Raw genomic sequence first — 19,232 nt, forward strand, 5'->3', positions numbered from 1 at the left:
TCTCTCTCTCTCTCTCTCTCTCTCTGTCTCTCTGTCTCTCTGTCTCTCTGTCTCTCTCTGTCTCTCTCTGTCTCTCTCTCTCTCTCTCTCTCTCTCTCTCTCTCTCTCTGTCTCTCTCTCTCTCTCTCTCTGTCTCTGTCTGTCTCTGTCTCTGTCTCTCTCTCTCTCTGTCTCTCTCTCTCTCTGTCTCTGTCTCTACCCTATAGCTCGTGTCTCTACCCTTTCAATAACATTTCAATTAAATTCAAAGGGCTTTATTGGCATAGGAAACATGTTTACATTGCCAAAGCAAGTGAAATAGAAAATAAACACGGGAATTTAACAATCAAAAATGAACATTACATTCACTATTTCTTTTTACGAATATAGACATTTCAAATGTTATATTATTTGAACAGTGTTGTAACAATGTGAAAATAGTTGAAGTATTAAAGGGAAAGCAAATAAACTGATAAATATAGGTTGTATTTACGTGCAATGGTGTTTGTGCTCCTCTGGTTGTCATTTTCTTGTGGCAACAGGTCACAAATCTTGCTGATGTGGTGGCACACTGTGATACTTCACCAAAAATATATGGGAGTTTATCAAGATTGGATTTGTTTTCAAATTCTTTGTGGGTCTGTGGTATCTAAGGGAAATATCTCTCTCTGGGCATACATTTGGCAGGAGGTTAGGAAGTGCAGCTCGGTTTTGTGGGCAGTGTGCACATAGGCAGACCTGGCTCTCAAGAGAAGACCGGCTATGGCGGCCATTCACAATAGCAAGGCTATGCTCATGCTGAGTCTGTACAAGGTCAAAGCTTTCCTTCATTTTGCGTCGGTCACAGTGGTCAGGAATTCTTTCACTGTGTACTCTCTTTTTAGGGCCAAATAGCATTCCATTATAGTCCTTCTGTTCATAGTTTGCTCCAATTTTTTTGTTAATTCTTTCCAATGTGTCAAGTAATTATCATTTTAGTTTTCTCATGATCTCTAGTCTCTACGTTATCTCTTGCTCTCTCTCTCTCTACCCTATCTTTCTCTCTCTCTCTCTACCCTATCGCTCTCCCTCTCAATCACTCTATCTCTCCGAGCGGTGGGTGGGGGATTTGTAGGTGGGAGGGAATGCCTTCCCAACGTCCTCTGCTGCGGCTGAAACCATCTGTCTGTGATGTGCTGCGTTGGCTGGGCGACGGAGGCCGTAAATCAGCCTAATGAGTATATCTCTAGTGACGCCCTGATGGGCCGCAGCCCCATTAAAACACAGGGAGGGAGAAAGACGGAGAGGAAGATGAAGGGAAAGATAACGGAGTAGTTTTGGGCGGTTGGAGTAACTGTTGATACTGATACCACCCTATGATGCTCTGGTGGTGTACTGTATGTGTCATGAGAGTGGCATTGGTGTTGTCGGATTCACTAACCCACCTCTTGTCTGTCTTTTCTTCCTACAGGACCTGAGTTGCCTCTTTGAGATCTACCTGAAGCCCTTGCAGAATGAGACCTTCCTCACTCTGGATGAGGTATTTAAAAATAATAATAATATTTAACCTTTATTTAACTAGGCAAGTCAGTTAGGAACAAATTCTTATTTACACCCCCGGCCAAACCCTATGCCGGACGACACTGGGCCAATTGTGCGCCGCATTATGGGACTCCCGATCAGGGACAGTTGTGATACAGCCCGGGATTGAACCAGGGTCTGTAGTGACACCTCTAGCACTGCAATTGCAGTGCCTTAGACCGCTGCACCACTTGGGAGTAAAGGATCTCTGGATGAGGTAGAGGAGGGAGGGGGTTGGTGGGATGGGTAGAGGGGAGGACGGGGGAGGTAATAGAGATGGAGAATTTTACGAGGTTGGTTCATGATGAAGATGGATAGTTTATTAGATTGGGATGGTGGTGAGGTTAAATGACCTCTAGTAATGAACTCTCACAACCTCTTCTTATTTAGTCCCTTTCTGACATAGGCCCACATATTAGAAAGCGTGCGCAGGATTCTGTTTATATCTCCAAATGCATTGTTGTCTTCCATTTTCGATACACAATTGACCCCTCTCTCAGGTTGGGATTAGTCCTTGTGTGACTGTCCCTCCCTGTGAGCCCACAAGGCTATATGGCTGGAGAATGCTGATGTGTAGCTTTAGTGTAGCTTAAGTCCCACTGAGCTAGGGACATTGATGTAAACTGAGGCTAACCTCAGTCTCAGGACGACGCTCTCACAGGAGAGATCCATCGACACACACTGGGGAAGGGGGGCTGATTAAACCGCCCTTTATGGACACTCAGACGTGTCTAGGTACACAGCGGAGGAGAGAGCAAGACACCCTGAATATCTTTTAATGAAGGTGTGAGAGAGCCAGGGAGTGGGAGATTGTATTCGAGGCGGAAGGAAAGAGAGGCTGTTCCTAAGTGCCTCTCACACGTGAGACATTTGAGGTGGAGGTGAACGAGTGACTGCCTGCTGTTAGGTCTTTGACCAGGCTCCTGTCTCTCCTTTCCTTCAGATGGATAGTCTGTTTGGCAGCCTGCCAGAGATGCTGGACTTCCAGCGGGTGTTCCTACAGACGCTGGAGGAGAGGATCGCCTCTTCACCTGACTTCCGAACGCTGGAGACCCCTGAGCAGTTTAAGGTACGGTAGTTTGGAGTACACACACACACTCATGCCCTTTATGTTACAGCTGCCTCTGCCAAACATCTCTTGCAGTAATCACACTTGACATGAAACCGCATACTCACAGGCTTATTAACCAGTTAGCTATGATGTTCTGTCACACCTTGGGATATTCATTATTGAAGAGATGTCACAGGTTCACGCATGGTTGATTTACTGCATCGACAAGGCAACGTGTGTGGCCTATTGATTTTGTGATGTTGACTTGGAGAATTGGATCTCCAAGTCAAAGAGCACTGGACTCAGAGGTTAGAGGGGGGATTTTAAACACTGTCCCATGGGAGGGAGGTGAGCGTGGTCAGGTCACGACTTCAAATGTTCTCTCCCATCCCTCTCTCCTTCACACTCTCCCTCCGTCTCTCTCTTTCTCGCTCTCTCTCTTGGCTGTCTCTGTCTCTCTCTCTGTGATTCCAGAAGCTTCTCTTCTCTCTGGGTGGATCCTTCCTGTACTACGCTGATCACTTCAAGCTCTACAGCGGTTTCTGTGCCAACCACATCAAGGTCCAGAAAGTCCTGGAGAGAGGTACGGGTCTCCTCTCTACCCTACGCTGCCCCCCAACCCCACACCTGCACACAGTACCCACTTGTACCTCCATGACATCATCCCCATGTAAATAACATGGTTGACTGGGCTCCTATGGTCCAGCATCAACAAGCAACTCCGGTAAAATGTCTCTGAGAGGAGATACTCGCTTGGTAAAAGTGATGTGATGCAATTCCACTTCAACCTCCTCTCTCCTTGTCTTAACTCTATCAATCTGGACTCCCGACGTTGTCTTTCATATCAATTCAACTGTGAAAGGCTTCCCACTGTAAAACTGTGAAAGTGCCGAGGCTAGCTGAAGTCTCCCCCATTGCGCGGCACAGCTGAAGCTGGTCTATAATGAGAGAGAGAGACTATTAAACGCTGACGAGGACTGCTAGTAATTTTGAGCGGCCCTGTGTATATGATTGAATATAAACGTTGAACTGAATTTATTTCTATGACGTTGGCCTCCTCCATTTTGGGCACACTGCCCAGTGCAGAATGAATTAAACAGAGTGGGAAAATTGCACCCTTGTGCCTCTTAAATTCCTCCCATTACAAGATTCTGTGCGGTATTCCTTGAAGCAGGTACCGAAATTGAGTTTTAATGGCACAGGGAGAATCTGGCAAGTGGTTTGGCCTTTTCCACAACAGTCTCTGATGAATCAGAATGAACTGGGGTAGGAAACAGCAGAGTAAACATGATAAATCACTACAGCACTACTGTACCAGGGGAGCAGTGCATTAGAGCAGAACTCTGCAGCACAGTATAGTACAACACACAGCACAGGCCAGCAGTACACAGCACAGCCTAGCACAGTGGAACTCAGCACAGCTGAATGCGGGCATCCACAGAGAATCCGTGGGCGTCTGTCAGCGGTTCTAGTAATTACGTGGTCTCGTTCTCCCTGGGTTCTCGCTGCACACACACGTTGCGTTTACTCGTTAATTGCCTTCCAATTACTGTGTGAAGTGTCAATGCGGATGTCTGTCTGTGGCTCAGAGTGCTATAATGAATACTCTAATGGCATCTCAATCCTTCCACACATAGTGAGACGAACAGCGAGGTGGCGAGGAATGTCAACACCTGACCTCCAGAAAGTCTTTCAATGCGTTATGGTGCTAGACCACACAGCACCCGATATTAGCATCTCTCCACTCTATACACTGTGAATGAAAATCACTGCAGTGATTCTTTTTTGAAACGGTGTCTTTTGAATGGTGTTTTGAGTGGTGTGGCTGTCTCATGTCTACACCATGTTTTACAGTATCTACAGTGCATTTGAAAAGTATTCAGACCCCTTGACTTTCCACATTTTGTTACGTTACAGCCGTATTCTAATATAGATGCAATCTTTTTTCCCCCCTCATCAATCTACACACAATACCTCATAATGACAAAGCAAAAACAGGTTTTTAGGAATGTTTGCAAATGCATTAAAAATAATAAACTGAAATATCACATGCACGTAAGTATTCAGACCCTTTACTCAGTACTTTGTTGAAGCACCTTTGGCAGCAATTACAGCCTCCAGTCTTCTTGGGTATGACGCTACAAGCTTGGCACATCTGTATTTAGGGAGTTTCTCCCATTATTCTCTGCAGATCCTCTCAAGCTCTGTCAGGTTGGATGGGGAGCATCGCTGCACAGCTATTTTCAGGTCTCTCCAGATATGTTCGATGGGGTTCAAGTCTGGGCTCTGGCTGGGCCACTGAGGGAAATTCACAGACTTGTCCTGAAGCCACTCCTTTGTTGTCTTGGCTGCGTGCTTAGGGTCATTGTCCTGTTTTACGGTGAACTTTCGCCCCCCTGCTCTGAAACTGGTTTTCATCAAGGATCTCTCTGGACTTTGCTCCGTTCATCGATCCTGAATAGTCTCCCAGTCCCTACCACTGAAAAACATCCCCACAGCATGATGTGGCTACCACCATGCTTCACTGTAGGGATGGTGCCAGATTTCCTACAGACTTGACGCTTGGCATTCAGGCCAAAGAGTTCAATCTTGGTTTCATCGGACCAGAGAATCTTGCTTCTCATGTTCTGAGAATCTTTAAGTGCCTTGAGGCAAACTCCAAGCGGGCTGTCATGTGCCTTTTACTGAGGAGTTGCATCTGTCTGGCCACTCTACCATAAAGGTCTGATTGGTGGAGTGCTGCAGAGATGGTTGTCCTTCTGGAAGGTTCACCCATCTCCACAGAGGAACTCTGGAGCTCTGTCAGAGTGACCATCGGGTTCTTGGTCACCTCCCTGATCAATGCCCTTCACCCCCGATTGCTCAGTTTGGACTGGCAGCTAGCTCTAGGAAGAGTCTTGGGGGTTCCAAATTTATTCCATTTAAGAATGGAGGACACCCTGTTCTTGGGGACCTTCCCCATAGCTGTCTCGGCACAAGCCTGTCTCTGAGCTCTACAGATAATTCCTTTGACCTCACGGCTTAGTTTTTGCTCTGAAATGCACTGTCAACTGTGGAACCTTATATAGACAGGTGAGTGCCTTTCCAAATCATGTCCAATCAATTGAATTTACCACGGGTAGACTCCCAAGTTGTAGAAACAGGATGCACCTGAGTTCAATTTCAAGTCTCATCGCAAAGGGTCTGAATAATCATGTAAGTAAGGTATCTCTGTTTTTAATTCATTTGCTAACATTTCTAAAAACCTTTTGTTGCTTTGTCATTATGGGGTATTGTGTGTAGATTGATGAAGAAAAAATATATATAATCAATTTTAGACATAAAGTAACAAAATGTGGAAAATGCACTGTACATACCTACAGCCTTGCGATTTTACTTCAGTGGTCATGCTTGGGTGAGAAGTAGCCTATACTGCCCCCCTGTGGACAAGTATTATTGCACCAATATACCATGGTAGGTCTAATGCTTGCACCACCAAGCACAGTCCTCCAAGCTTGCTGCAGTATGAGAGATGTGATTTAAAAGTACTGACATGCACAGGGCTTGGTAAAGTAAGTCTGTTTGTCTGTTGTCTACAGCGAAGACTGACCTGGCCTTTAAGGAGTTTCTGGATGCGAGGAACCCAACGAAGCAGCACTCGTCCACCCTGGAGTCCTACCTGATCAAACCAGTCCAGAGAGTGTTGAAATACCCTCTACTTCTCCGAGAGCTAGTGTCCCTTACTGACACAGACAGCGAGGAGCACTACCACCTCACAGGTACATTGAAGACACACACACACACACACACACACACACACACACACACACACACACACACACACACACACACACACACACACACACACACACACACACACACACACAATAACCCTTCCCTCTCCTCTCCTGTATCCCCAGAGGCCCTGAAGGCCATGGAGAAGGTGGCCAGCCACATCAATGAGATGCAGAAGATCTATGAGGACTATGGCTCTGTGTTTGACCAGCTGGTGGCAGAGCAGAGTGGCCCTGAGAAGGAGGTAGCTATGCTGTACCCTGCTGCTTTACCCTCTGCCTCTGTTACAGCAGCTTTCATCACACTCGCTCATATCTTTAATCTGGACACGTACTTAGGCTAAAACCAGCACAGCCTACGTTTGCTGCATAACCGTCAAGGTCAATTCAGTCTATTCAAGGGTTCTTGGTGATACGTCTCTTCCAGAAACTGATTGGAAATAGCTAAGTTCCCCTGTAGATACTTCCTCCTATAGATACTCAACATACACCCCACATAGATAGCACTTGGTTGAGGTAGCCGAAGCCCCATTCCATGTACAGATACAGTACTTAGTATGTCCCACTGTGGCCAATGGCTCTTCTCTCTCCCAGGTCACGGAGCTTTCCATGGGAGAATTCCTCATGCATTCCTCTGTCGTCTGGCTCAACCCCCATGTCTCGCTGGGCCGCATGAGAAAGGACCCCGACCTGACCGTGTTTGGTGAGTTGGAGAGACACTGTACTGCTACTGCAGCATTATGGGAAAGAGATTGCCTGGCCCCTGCCAGAGCCAGAGGCGGTTGGCAGTCTATCTGCCTGAACTCCTATCAAATTCCATTTGAAATGCTGAGTCCACTGGCTTTAGACAAACGCATGTAAACCCAACCCACATTTAATGACTATCTATTAGATACATGTATTGTATATCCACCTGAATATTAATGGTACTGATGAACCCTGTTACACCAGTATGATTTGGGGCTTTATGGATATAATGTTGTAAATCCAATATGTTGTGAATTCAGATCTCTTCTGAGGAGATGGATTTCCCCGTGTACATTCCCAAAGTTGTGTTCATCCTCGGTGTTCATGTCGTTTCTCTTCAGTGTTCAAGAAGGCGGTGATACTCGTCTATAGGGAGAGCAACAAGCTCAAGAAGAAGATGGTGAGTCCTCTCTCTCTATCGCTTTCATTTACTTTTTTCAGGGGTGAAGGTTAGCCGGTATGGCACCTCGGCAAAATAAATAGAGGGGGTACGCCGTACTGGTTAAACGTCACCCTATCATCATTAATACCACATGTCCAAAAACCATAGATCATTACACTATTATTTAACATTACGGCATGTCAGCCGCATGGAAAAGGAGCGAACTGACTTGAAACTGGGTGGTATATACGCTCCAAATTGATTTGTGGTTTGACCAGAATACTTACATTTTGCAAAGGCAGAGATGAGTGGCCCGACACCGAGGTGCACGTGGACGCAGTTCAGGCTACAAGTGTAGAGGCCTAATGACATTCAGATATTGTCATTACAGTACAATGTAGGTGTTTTATAACAGAGGTCTCTTTCCATTCATCAAATGGCAGGAGCACAGTGTTGGGGTTGGATACTGGGGATATTTTCTGAGGAGATGGGTGTTCACGGGAAGCCGACAGAAGCCCCCCTTTGAAGTGATTGTTTGACAATCAGATGAAAACTTCATGACTGGTTGTGTTTCTGCCACATTAAAAGGCATAGACTGCGTGTCCATAAAGTTTTCCCTAAAGTAACTTGAATTACATTTTCAAAATGATAATGCCAAGTTAGCTTAGGCCTAATCTTGTGTCCTATCTAAACAGGAATAAATACAACCATTCATCCATTCATCAGAAAGCATGATTTGGCCACAGAGGATCATTAGCTTTAAAAAGAAATGTGCATAGCCTACAGTTGGAAGGGTCCGCATTTTGGGGAGCTTCTGCTGCAAATACCAAATAAATGATTGTTGATTTGTGCCTGTCAGTGAAAAGCAGAGAGACTCAGCCAGGCATATTGCAATATTTGAAAATACAATCGCGGATAAACTGTTTGGAAAGCTAAAGGCTATTGCTGTAGAGATGATATTGAAAAAACTTTGGTCTGTCTTTTAGTTATCAAAATTCTCAACTTAATTGAGAGTAGAGTAGAGGGCTTAGAGAGCTGCCCTGCAGTACACCATACTTGACATGTTTGACATTAGAGAAGCCTCCATTAAAGAACACCCTTTGCGTTATATTAGATAGATAGCTCTGAATCAACTATATGGCAGAGGTTGAAAAGCCATAACATAGAAGTTTTTTCAACAACAGGTTATGGTCAATAATATCAAATGCTGCACTGAAGTCTAACAGTACAGCTCCCACAATCTTATTATCAATTTCTTTCAACCAATCATCAGTCATTTGTGTCATTGCAGTACATGTTGAGTGCCCTTCTCTATAAGCATGCTGAAAGTCTGTTGTTAATTTGTTTACAGAGAAATAGCATTGTATTTGGTCAAACACAATTTTTTACAACAGTTTGCTAAGAGCTGGCAGCAAGCTTATAGGTCTTCTGTTAGAACCAGTAAAGGCTGCTTTAGCACTCTTGGGTAGCAGAATTACTTTGGCTTCCCTCCAGGTCTGAGGACAAAGACTTTCCTCTAGGTTCAGATAGGAGTGGCTATAGAGTCAGCTACCATCCTCAGTTGCTTTCCATCTAAGTTGTCAATGCCAGGAGGTTTGTCATTATTGATTGATAACAATACATTTTCCACCTCTCCCACACTAACTTTACGAAATTATAACTTGCTTTTCAATGCTTTTCTTTCATGATTTGTTTTTTATGCATGAATACAATTGCTCACTGTTCGTTGTTGGCATTTTCTGCCTAAGTTTGCCCACTTTGCCAATTACATAATCATTAAAATAATTGCTAACATCAAATGGTTTTGTGATGAATAAGCCATCTGATTTGATGAAAGACTGAGTTGAATTTGTCTTTCTGACAAGTTTTTTCCCCATCATTCTGCATATGATTGATTGTGGCTTCATAGTACAGTTTCTTCTTTTTGTTGAGTTTAGTCACATCATTTCTCAATTTGCAGGAAGTCAGCCAGTCAGATGTACAGCCAGACTTATTAGCCACTCCGTTTGCCCCATCTCTTTCAACTCCTCCTCAATCCATGGAGCCTCAACAGTTTTAACAGTTAGTTTCTCAACAGGTGCATGTTTATCAATAATTAGAAGAAGCAATTTCATCAAGTGCAGTGTCTGGATGCTCCTCATTAATCACATCAGAACAACAAATATTTTTTAACATTATCCACATAAGAGTCACAGCAAAATCTTTTGTATGATCTCTTCTACACCATTTTAGGCCCAGCTGTTGGAACTTTGGCTTTCCTGGATATAGCCACTATAATGTGATCACTGCATCCAATGGGTACAGATACAGTTTTAGAACAAAGTTCTATAGATTTTGTAAAAATGAGATTGATACATGTGGATGATCTTGTTTCTGTAGTGTTTGTAAACACCCTGGTAGGTGGATTAATAACCTGAACCAGATTACAGGCACTGGTTACAGTAAGAGCGGACAGCTTGATGAAAACCAGTCAATATTTAGGTCCCCAAGAAAGTAGACCTCTCTGTTTACATCACATACAGTTTACAAGTCGGAAGTTTACATACACTTAGGTTGGAGTCATTAAAACTAATTTTTCAACTACTCCACAAAGTTCTTGTTTAACAAACTATAGTTTTGGCAAGTCGGTTAGGACATCTACTTTGTGCATGACGCAAGTACTTTTTCCAACAATTGTTTACAGACAGATTATTTCACTTATAATTCACTGTATCGCAATTCCAGTGGGTCAGAAGTTTACATACACTAAGCTGACTGTGCCTTTAAACAGCTTGGGAAATTCCAGAAAATGATGTCATGGCTTTAGAAGTTTCTGATGGGCTAATTGACATAATTTGAGTCAATTGGAGGTGTAGCTGTGGATGTATTTCAAAGCCTACCTTCAAACTTTGCTTGACATCATGGGAAAATCAAAATAAATCAGCCAAGAACTCAGAAAAAAATGTGTATACCTCCAAGTCTGGTTCATTCTTGGGAGCAATTTCCAAACGCCTGAAGGTACCACGCTCATCTGTACAAACACCATGGGACCTCGCAGCCGTCATACCGCTCAGGAAGAAGACGCATTCTGTCTCTTAGAGATGAATCTACATTGATGTGAAAAGTGCAAATCAATCCCAGAACAACAGCAAAGTACCTTGTGAAGATGCTGGAGGAAACGGGTACAAAATTATCTCTATCCACAGTAAAACGAGTCCTATATCGACATAACCTGAAAGGCCACTCAGCAAGGAAGAAGCCACTGCTCCGAAACCACCAATAAAAAGACAGACTATGGTTTGCAACTGCACTTGGGGACAAAGATCATACTTTTTGGAGAAATGGCTTCTGGTCTGATGAATCAAAAATAGAACTGTTTGGCCGTAATGACCATTGTTATGTTTGTAGGAAAAAGGGGGAGGCTTGCAAGCCGAAGAACACCATCCCATCCGTGAAGCACGGGGTGGCAGCATGTTGTGGGGGTGTTTTGCTGCAGGAGGGCCCAGTGAACTTCACAAAATAGAGGGCATCATGAGTGACGAAAAATGATATGGATATATTGAAGCAACATCTCAAGACATCAGTCAGGAAGTTAAAGCTTGGTCGCAAATGGGTCTTCCAAATGGACAATGACCCCAAGCATACTTCCAAAGTTGTGGCAAAATGGCTTAAGGAAAACAAAGTCAAGGTATTGGAGTGGCCATCACAAAGCCCTGACCTCAATCCCATAGAATATTTGTGGGCAGAACTGAAATAGCGTGTGTGAGCAAGGAGGCCTACAAACCCGATTCAGTTACTCCAGCTCTGTCAGGAGGCATGGGCCAAAATTCACCCAACTTATTGTGGGAAGCTTGTGGAAGGCTACGTGGAACGTTTGACCCAAGTTAAACAATTTAAAAGAAATGCTACCAAATACTAATTGAGTGTGTGTAAACTTCTGACCCACTGGGAATGTAATGAAATAAATAAAAGCTGAAATAAATAATTATCTCTACTATTATTCTGACATTTCACATTCTTAAAATAAAGTGGTGATCCTAACTAACCTAAGACAGGGAGTTTTTACTAGGATTAAATGTCAGGAATTGTGAAACACTGAGTTTAAATGTATTTGGCTACGGTGTATGTAAACTTCCGACTTCAACTGTACACTATCAAGCATTTCTCACACATATTATTTAGAAACTGATTGTTAGCACTTGGTGGCCTATAGCAACACCCCTAAAGAAAAGGCTTTAGATGTGCCAAGTGAACCTGCAACCACAACACTTCAATAACACTTGTATTAGATCTTCTCTAAGTATTACAAGGATATGGCTCTGAATATATACAGCAACACCTCCCCCATAAGCATTCCTGTCTCTTCTATAGATGTTATATCCTTGTATTGCTACTGCTGTATCATCAAATGAATTGTCTAAGAGAGTCTCAGAAATGGTTAATATATGAATGCTATCTGATGTTAGCAAGTTATTTATTTCATGAACCTTATTTTTAAAGCTTCATAAGGAGAAGAAATGTATCTGATATAACCTAGGCCTACTCTACACCACTAGGCACTGCATTGAACAGTATTTCTTGCAATTACACAGCGTGTACAAAACATTAGGAACATAAACTGACCAGGTGAATCCAATAAGGGATCATAGCTTTCATCTGATGTCACCTGTTAAATCCACTTCAGATCAGGGTAGATGAAGGGGGGGAGATGGGTTAAAGAAGGATTTTTAAGCCTTGAGACAATTTAGACATGGATTGTGTATGTGTGACATTCAGATGGTGAAGGGGCAAGACAAAAGATTTAAGTGCCTTTGAAAGGGGTATGGTAGTAGGTGCCAGGCGCACCGGTTTGTGTGTCAAGAACTGCAATGCTGCTGGGTTTTTCACACTCAACAGTTTCCCGTGTGTATCAAGAATGATCCACTACCCAAAGGACATCCAGCCAACAACAGGCCAGTGGTCGAAAACAGGTCATTGATGAAAGAGGACAAAGGAGGCCGACGCACATTGTGCACAGACGGGCTACAGTTGTTCAACTGACAGTCCAGTACAACATTGGTGCCCAAATACCCATAAAAGAATGCACAACTCGTCGTACCTTGACAAAAATGGGGTATGGCAGCCGATGACCTTTAGAGTTCCACTTCTTTCAGCAAAAAACTGCAGTTGCAGTGGCTAAGGATTGAAAACACTGGACACCTGGAGAATTGGAAAAACATTGCCTGGTCTGATTAATCCTGGTTCCTGCGGACACACGCTGATGGGAGGACTAGGTGATGGAGAAAACCACGAGTACATGTATCCATAATGCCTTGTCAACATTGCAGGCTGGTGATGGTGTGATGTGTTTTCTTGGCACATATTGGGCCCCTTGGTAAAAGTGGAGCAACGTTTGACTGGCACAAGATATCTGAACATCATTGCCAATCAGGTGCATCACTACATGGCAGCAGTGTATCCATCAGCAGGATAATGCCCCATGCCAGAAGGCTAGGATTGTACAGGAATGGTTCCACGAACATGACAGTGAATTCAGCTTCCTGCATTGGCCTGTCCAGTCACCAGATCTCAATCCAATTGAGAATCTGTGGGATGAGATGGAACTAGCTAATCGAAGTAGAGATTTACTACCAGCCAATTTAACACAACTGTGGGAAGCATTGGAGTCAACATGGGCCAGCATCCTTCTTAGGGTTGAATGGCGGGAACCCGGTTACCGAGATTTACCAGGATTAATGGCCCAAAACGACTCCATTTTCTCAGGATAAATAACTGAGAGAAACCGGTAAATTTAAAATAAATGATTTATATGATCGGCATGAAATGGAACTGTTAAATGATATGCCGTGTCTAAACCTGGCTTCTCTACGGCCTCGGCATGATAAATCATCAACGCTCAGGGTGAGGACAGACAGCCCATCTCAGTATGGAGTACAGTTCACAATGCATATAGACCTATCATCTCATGGTAACTTTTTCTTGTGACAGAAAGGCCTACATTTGCTACAGTAATATAAAGACCGAATGAGTGTCTAATTTACCCATCTCCATCTGGCTTTAGGGGGTCACCTTGTTTTTTAATTGTAAAGATTTTTTTAAATTGCAGCTGCAGAGCTTTAAAAAAGCCCATCAATCCAATATTGTTGCTTTAAATCAGCACTCTGTCTTTCTCCATCAACTCCATTCAAATGACATCCAAAATAGATAATCCTGTTCTAGATTGACATGTAGCCCAATATTTAGATGTCCTACCTCTTTCAGGCAATAAATTAAATGCAGTATTAGCCTTATACTTAGCTAATGAATTATGGGTTATGCATAATGCGCTTCTAACTTGTAGCCTCTGTCTCTTGCGCAATAAGCAAGCACCTGTGCTCCACTGGCCTCTCTCCTTTAAAAAAACGCTCCTTAGCTCTTGGAGTCCCATGCAGGAAAAGCTAGACTAGACTTTTATTTTTCATATAATTTCTTATACCAATAGACTATTCAAAGAGGGACTCAAGCTCTTGTTTGCTAAATGTTAAATGCAGCAGCCAATAGAACTCACTGGTAGCTTGAAAGACGAGCGAACACACGATGGCGGAAGGCTATAGCAGTTATTTATTCAGACCCATAACAATTCAATCTTTAATCTTTGAATTAAGCAACAATAGATAGAGGTCGGCTCATAATATTCCCCTGATGTTATTAAAGGTATATATGCGTCAGTCTACTAATTAAACAAATAGGACTTATTATATTTAAAAAAATAAAATGGCATTTGCTAGCCTAAAATGGCATTTGCTAGCCTAAAATGGCATTTGCTAGGCCATGTGGTTTGAAAGATGTGTGTAATTCCAGTCTATTATAATACAGTATAATGCAGTACAGTAATACAATTCACACTCAAAAAGATTAGGCTACTGGAGCCAGTTTCATGTATTTACCCAAAAGAGCATACAGCTAGCTACATCTAAGGGCTTTTCTGTTTTTCTGTTGTGTGTAATGTCCTGTAGCCTATATCATATATGTGTTTTCTGGCTTGGGCTCATGAAATGTCTTTAATGTAGGGCACATCAGGCTTGATTTTCGATCAAATCCAGTCACGACTATTTCTATGCTTTATAAGGCTTTTGAATGACACATCTGGTTTTGACGGAAAATACCAGGTTACCCGGGAGAAAAGTGATTTATTCTCAGGATGGAACATTTGAAAAATACCAGGACAATATTCAACCATAATGCCTGTGGAATACTTCTGACACCTTGTCGAGTCCATGCCATGACATTTTTAAGAAGGTGGAAGGTGTTCCTAATGTTTTGTACACTTTCTATATTATTATTCCTAATGTGATATCTTACATACGTCTGCAAATGCCAGGATGCATGAAATGCTTTGTTCTAAAGGTGCATTTTTATGGTAAAAATGTGCTTCCTGAACATGAAACCCACACACACCGCCTATGTTAAAAGGTATTGCATGTTAAAGTGATATGACAAATCGTTACTAGGCCCAGGCTACTAGGCCCACAGACATCAGATATTAAATGAACAGGGACTCTATATCGAATTCTATGATTACACCTAGGCTATAAAAAACACTACATTATGCGAGCACTTTCATGTCCCGTGCTGATAAGAAATGTACCTTCACCCCTGCTTTTACATGCCTTTTGATGTCAATAGTGCCTAACATCTCTCTCGTGTGTGTGTGTGTGTGTGTGAGTGCAGACCGCCCCTCGCTTGGCGCACTCCCATGGAGACCTCGACCCCTTCAAGTTCCGCTGGCTCATCCCGCTCTCTGCACTGCAGGTCCGACTAGGCAACACTACAGGTAAGAGAGCAAGACACACAAACATGCACATACCATCGTGGCTCTCATTAACTATAGAAGAGATCACAGTCTTTTGAACTTCTCCAATGCCTTCCTCCTAGGAACTGAGACGACCTGCATCTGGGAGCTGATACATACCAAGTCTGAACTGGAGGGAAGGCCAGAGACTGTCTTCCAGCTGTGTAGCAGGTAAGAGAGAGCAACAGTTCCGACTGGAGACTATGGATCTATAGCTCTCATCCTTGATTGCCTTCTACAAGGTCAGGGATGTGCATGGACTCTCTAGCCAATCAGTGGTCCATTGAGTGTCAGGGGAAAATGATCCCCAGCAGGACAGTGCCCCCCTACTGTAGACTCACTGAGTGAATTAGCCCTTTTCTATCAGCGTATGGTATATAAAGATTCCCGCTGTCTCCTTCCCAGTGTCCCAGAGTGCAAAGTCAACATTATCAAGGTTATCCGCTCCATCCTCCGGGAAAACGTCAGGCGGAACATGCGCCCGGCCGAGAGGGGGTGTAAGGAGCGCCTCACGCCTCTACGCAGCACCCTGCCCTCCTCTGCCAGGATAGGTGAGTCCCATCCCTACCCTGTTCCAAATAAATCACTGCTTTGATTTCTATTTAAGTGCTGATGCCCTCAAAGCCGGTGTTTGGAGGACATATTGGCACTGGTGTTTCGTCGAGGGGCGGAAAACTGTGCCAATATATCCTCCAAATACCGGCTTCCAGGGCATTATCATTGTATACAACGGGTTACCAACATATTCAAATATTGATTGACATATTTTCATTAAAAAAAGTTACTTTGAATAAATTCATCATACTATTTCGGCGTTCCACAAGATATAGTTCCAACACAAATCTAGGGTTGCTACCCAAGCCATTTGTGTTATCGGTGCGGTTGCCAGAGACTCGACCCAGTCATTCAGATAGAATTTGAATATTGAAACAATGTTGCAAATGTCAGAGAGACAGACAGCCAGGTCTATACAAATCTCTGCAGTTGAAAACTTAATGTTAGTCTGAAAGAAATGTGATAATATCTAGATGCTTTTTATAGCATCTAGACTTTGGATTGCACAGTCAGATGGAACAGAGTAAATAGGCATTTTAAAGTCATAGATTTAGCCAGTTGTAACTTGTGAAAGAGACACTGGCTGGAATGCGGTTTTAGCCAATCAGCATTCGGGATTAGACTCACACGTTGTATAACTTAAAATTACATGACCTTGACTTAAAGATTATAAGCCCTCATTGTCCAGATATGAGTGAGTTTATTGCTCAGTTAGCAGTTCTCTTATTCTCCCCCCTCCATCCCCCACCAGGTTCGACCAGAGCCTCCTGGCTGTGTAAGCAGCCCCTGGTGGATCTCCCCTCACCAACCAGCACACTGAAACCTGGCCAGCCTGACTCTGACGAGGGCAGCCTGAGCAGCAGCACCCACAGCACCTCTGGCGCTCCCCCAGCCAACGGTCCCACACAGCCGAAGACACTGCCCACCCGACAGGCCTGGTCCCGGGGCTCCCAGCGCTCCTCTGTCTCTAGCTCTGTGAAGGAGTCAGACATCTTGAGTGATGAGGACGATGATGAGTTCAGTGAGTCTGGGGGGCGGCAGAAGGGGCAAGGGAGCTCCCCGACGAGCGCCATCGAGGCCCAGTTTCTCAGTCTGAGGCTGTCGGAGGAAGCGGCGTCCTCCCGGGCGCCGGCTCCCCGCGTGCAGCCAGAGGGAGCGGAGGTGGACACCCCGGAGAGCCCGGCCAAACTGGTTCAGGGCCACATCTGCCCCGTGAAGAGGAAAGGCAGCAGCAGCCTGCGGCATAGCCAGGGGGAACACAGCCGTTCCCTGGACAGCCAGACAGACGTGGCAACGATGGACCTCAACGCTCTACTGGAGAGAGAGTTCAGTGTGCAGAGCCTCACCTCTGTGGTTAACGAAGACTGTTTCTACGACCCTACGGACTCCTCAGACACTGGCAGTGCCCCCAACGCCTCGTAGGGTCAGGGATGGACACAAGGAGAGGAAGAAGGACCAAACCTCTGCCCAGCCCCTGGTCCCTGCCTCGGGGCAATCCCGGTTCTGTTCTGTCCTAGTCCCAGGGTATCACAGGGTTCTGTTGTGCCTCAGCTCTGAAGTTAAACTGTGTTCCTGTGAGTGCGTACAGTAGGCTGGTCGTTCCATGAAATTCGTCCTTTGGGGGGGGGGTGTTATTTCACCTAATTTTAACATTGTCATGAAGAGCACATGTTCTACAATGTGCAATGTATAGTAAGTGCCAAATATAGTAACAGGGTTGAGGATTTCATCTTAAATCAGACATAAATCCCTTTGTGACTGGGGAAATGGAAGCATGCTGTGTGCAACAGGGAGGGACAATTTAATGCAAGCTTCACAAAAAAAATGTCTAGCCTGTCTGAGTAACACGTTGAATGTGTTATGCTCGACCCACTCAGTTTTCCACCACAAATCACCAGAAAATGGCACAAAATAGTACAACTAGCTCACCTGCTTTTAAACTTTTATTTGTCTATTAGGTGTTTCTTTGTGTAAACCTTTGACTGGTACTGTATTTAAAAAGGAGTAGTTTCACCATATTAAAATGGGGGTTCAGAGTCGATCTTAAAATGAGGGACAGAGGTAAATGAATCACTAATCGCATTAAATGAATCCTCTTCAGAAATGACTGCCAAAGCAACAAAATAAGTAGGGCTTTACAATGGTGGTGAAATGTAGTAGGTTAACATCTTTCTAGAAGTCATATATGGTACACATGAAAATGCATATTTATTGAATGTTCCAAGTTGGGCACTTCATTTCATACAACAGGCTTTTAAAATACAATATTGGTGCACAGTTTCTACTGAAAATATCAAAGGGACGCATTACGTGGAACGACCAAGGCAGATCCCACCTGCTTAGCTATGCACAGGTGTAAAAGGACAGATGAGTTGGTTTCCCCCCTAGAGAGAGACGAGGTGACTCTGTCCCTGATAATGACGGCAAGGAATCTGCCGAGCACTGATGCACAACGTAGCTCCGCCTCCACCCAGCGCTCTACTGTATATGCCTCACTCTCCCCTTCTCTAAGGGGCCATCTCAATTGGCTTCCTCCCCTCGTCTCCTCGATATAGGAGAGGTGAGTATAATTTTGATGGATAGACTTTGCTCTCATCAGTCCGAGGAAAGGAGATGAGGATGCCACTTGAGATTCACCCTAAAAGCTTCACTTTAACTCGGGACTTTCTGTAGGAGTTAGGGCTCTAGTTCAATCCGTATCGCCGGAAGTTCAGCGCTACGTGATTGAACTTTTTAAAGGGAATGTTCCCGTGTTAAGCGAAGACTGCATTCTGGGTAAATGTTGCATATGTTCAATTAAGCTTACGTTTCTAAGCTTAGTCTGTGATGCTTTATCAATAGACTGAACAAAGACTGAATCAACAGGATTGAATGGACATAGATTTTATTGCGACTCTGCCTTTCTGTATTTTGTGCACTAAAGTACACTGTTTGCCTATATTTGAAACATCATGGGATTTGTGTTTGTTTTTAAGCAATGTTTATTTATTGATCTGCAAAATAAACGGGGTTAAGGCTTGAATTGAAGAAAATGTTTTTCTCCCAATTAGATTTATTTTCAGTGTACTGAATGAGTATGGTTGTCGTTCTCCTAAAGCGTAGCTTCCAGTGTGTACAGGCGTTGTCAAATAAAACTGCATGATTTCATTGAAACCATGCGTTGTCAACTTGCCCTGTTTGCAGCTCCCATACGTTTATTTTCTATGTACTTGTGTACATATTTTTCCAGAATAGCTGTACTGTAAGTTAATTTGAATCTTTTATATTCTTACACATACTTGACATTTCTACAGGTAGATACGGCTGTAATTTGCAATAAATACAGTACCACAAGTAGTTTGGGTATATTTTTGTAAAGGTACTTTATTTTGAAGC

The 19,232-nt window shown here is 43.7% G+C and overlaps 1 protein-coding gene across 10 annotated transcripts in view; it reads left to right on the forward strand.

The window, feature by feature from the left end:
- Positions 1-19,193, forward strand: part of LOC118368434 (rho guanine nucleotide exchange factor TIAM2) — a 132,055-nt gene extending 112,862 nt beyond the window's left edge. For all 10 annotated transcript variants that reach the window (XM_052496929.1, XM_035752516.2, XM_035752515.2 and 7 more), the window contains 11 exons: positions 1,430-1,498; positions 2,483-2,608; positions 3,065-3,173; positions 6,169-6,348; positions 6,490-6,608; positions 6,958-7,066; positions 7,452-7,510; positions 15,182-15,284; positions 15,386-15,473; positions 15,708-15,853; positions 16,609-19,193. In XM_052496929.1, the coding sequence (XP_052352889.1) occupies positions 1,430-1,498; positions 2,483-2,608; positions 3,065-3,173; positions 6,169-6,348; positions 6,490-6,608; positions 6,958-7,066; positions 7,452-7,510; positions 15,182-15,284; positions 15,386-15,473; positions 15,708-15,853; positions 16,609-17,279 (1,779 nt within the window). In that variant the 3' untranslated portion in view covers positions 17,280-19,193. The remainder of the gene's footprint in view (positions 1-1,429; positions 1,499-2,482; positions 2,609-3,064; positions 3,174-6,168; positions 6,349-6,489; positions 6,609-6,957; positions 7,067-7,451; positions 7,511-15,181; positions 15,285-15,385; positions 15,474-15,707; positions 15,854-16,608) is intronic.
- The last annotated feature ends 39 nt before the right edge of the window (positions 19,194-19,232 follow it).

The sequence above is a fragment of the Oncorhynchus keta genome, chromosome 35 (assembly GCF_023373465.1).
Source record: "Oncorhynchus keta strain PuntledgeMale-10-30-2019 chromosome 35, Oket_V2, whole genome shotgun sequence".
Lineage (NCBI taxonomy): Eukaryota > Metazoa > Chordata > Actinopteri > Salmoniformes > Salmonidae > Oncorhynchus > Oncorhynchus keta.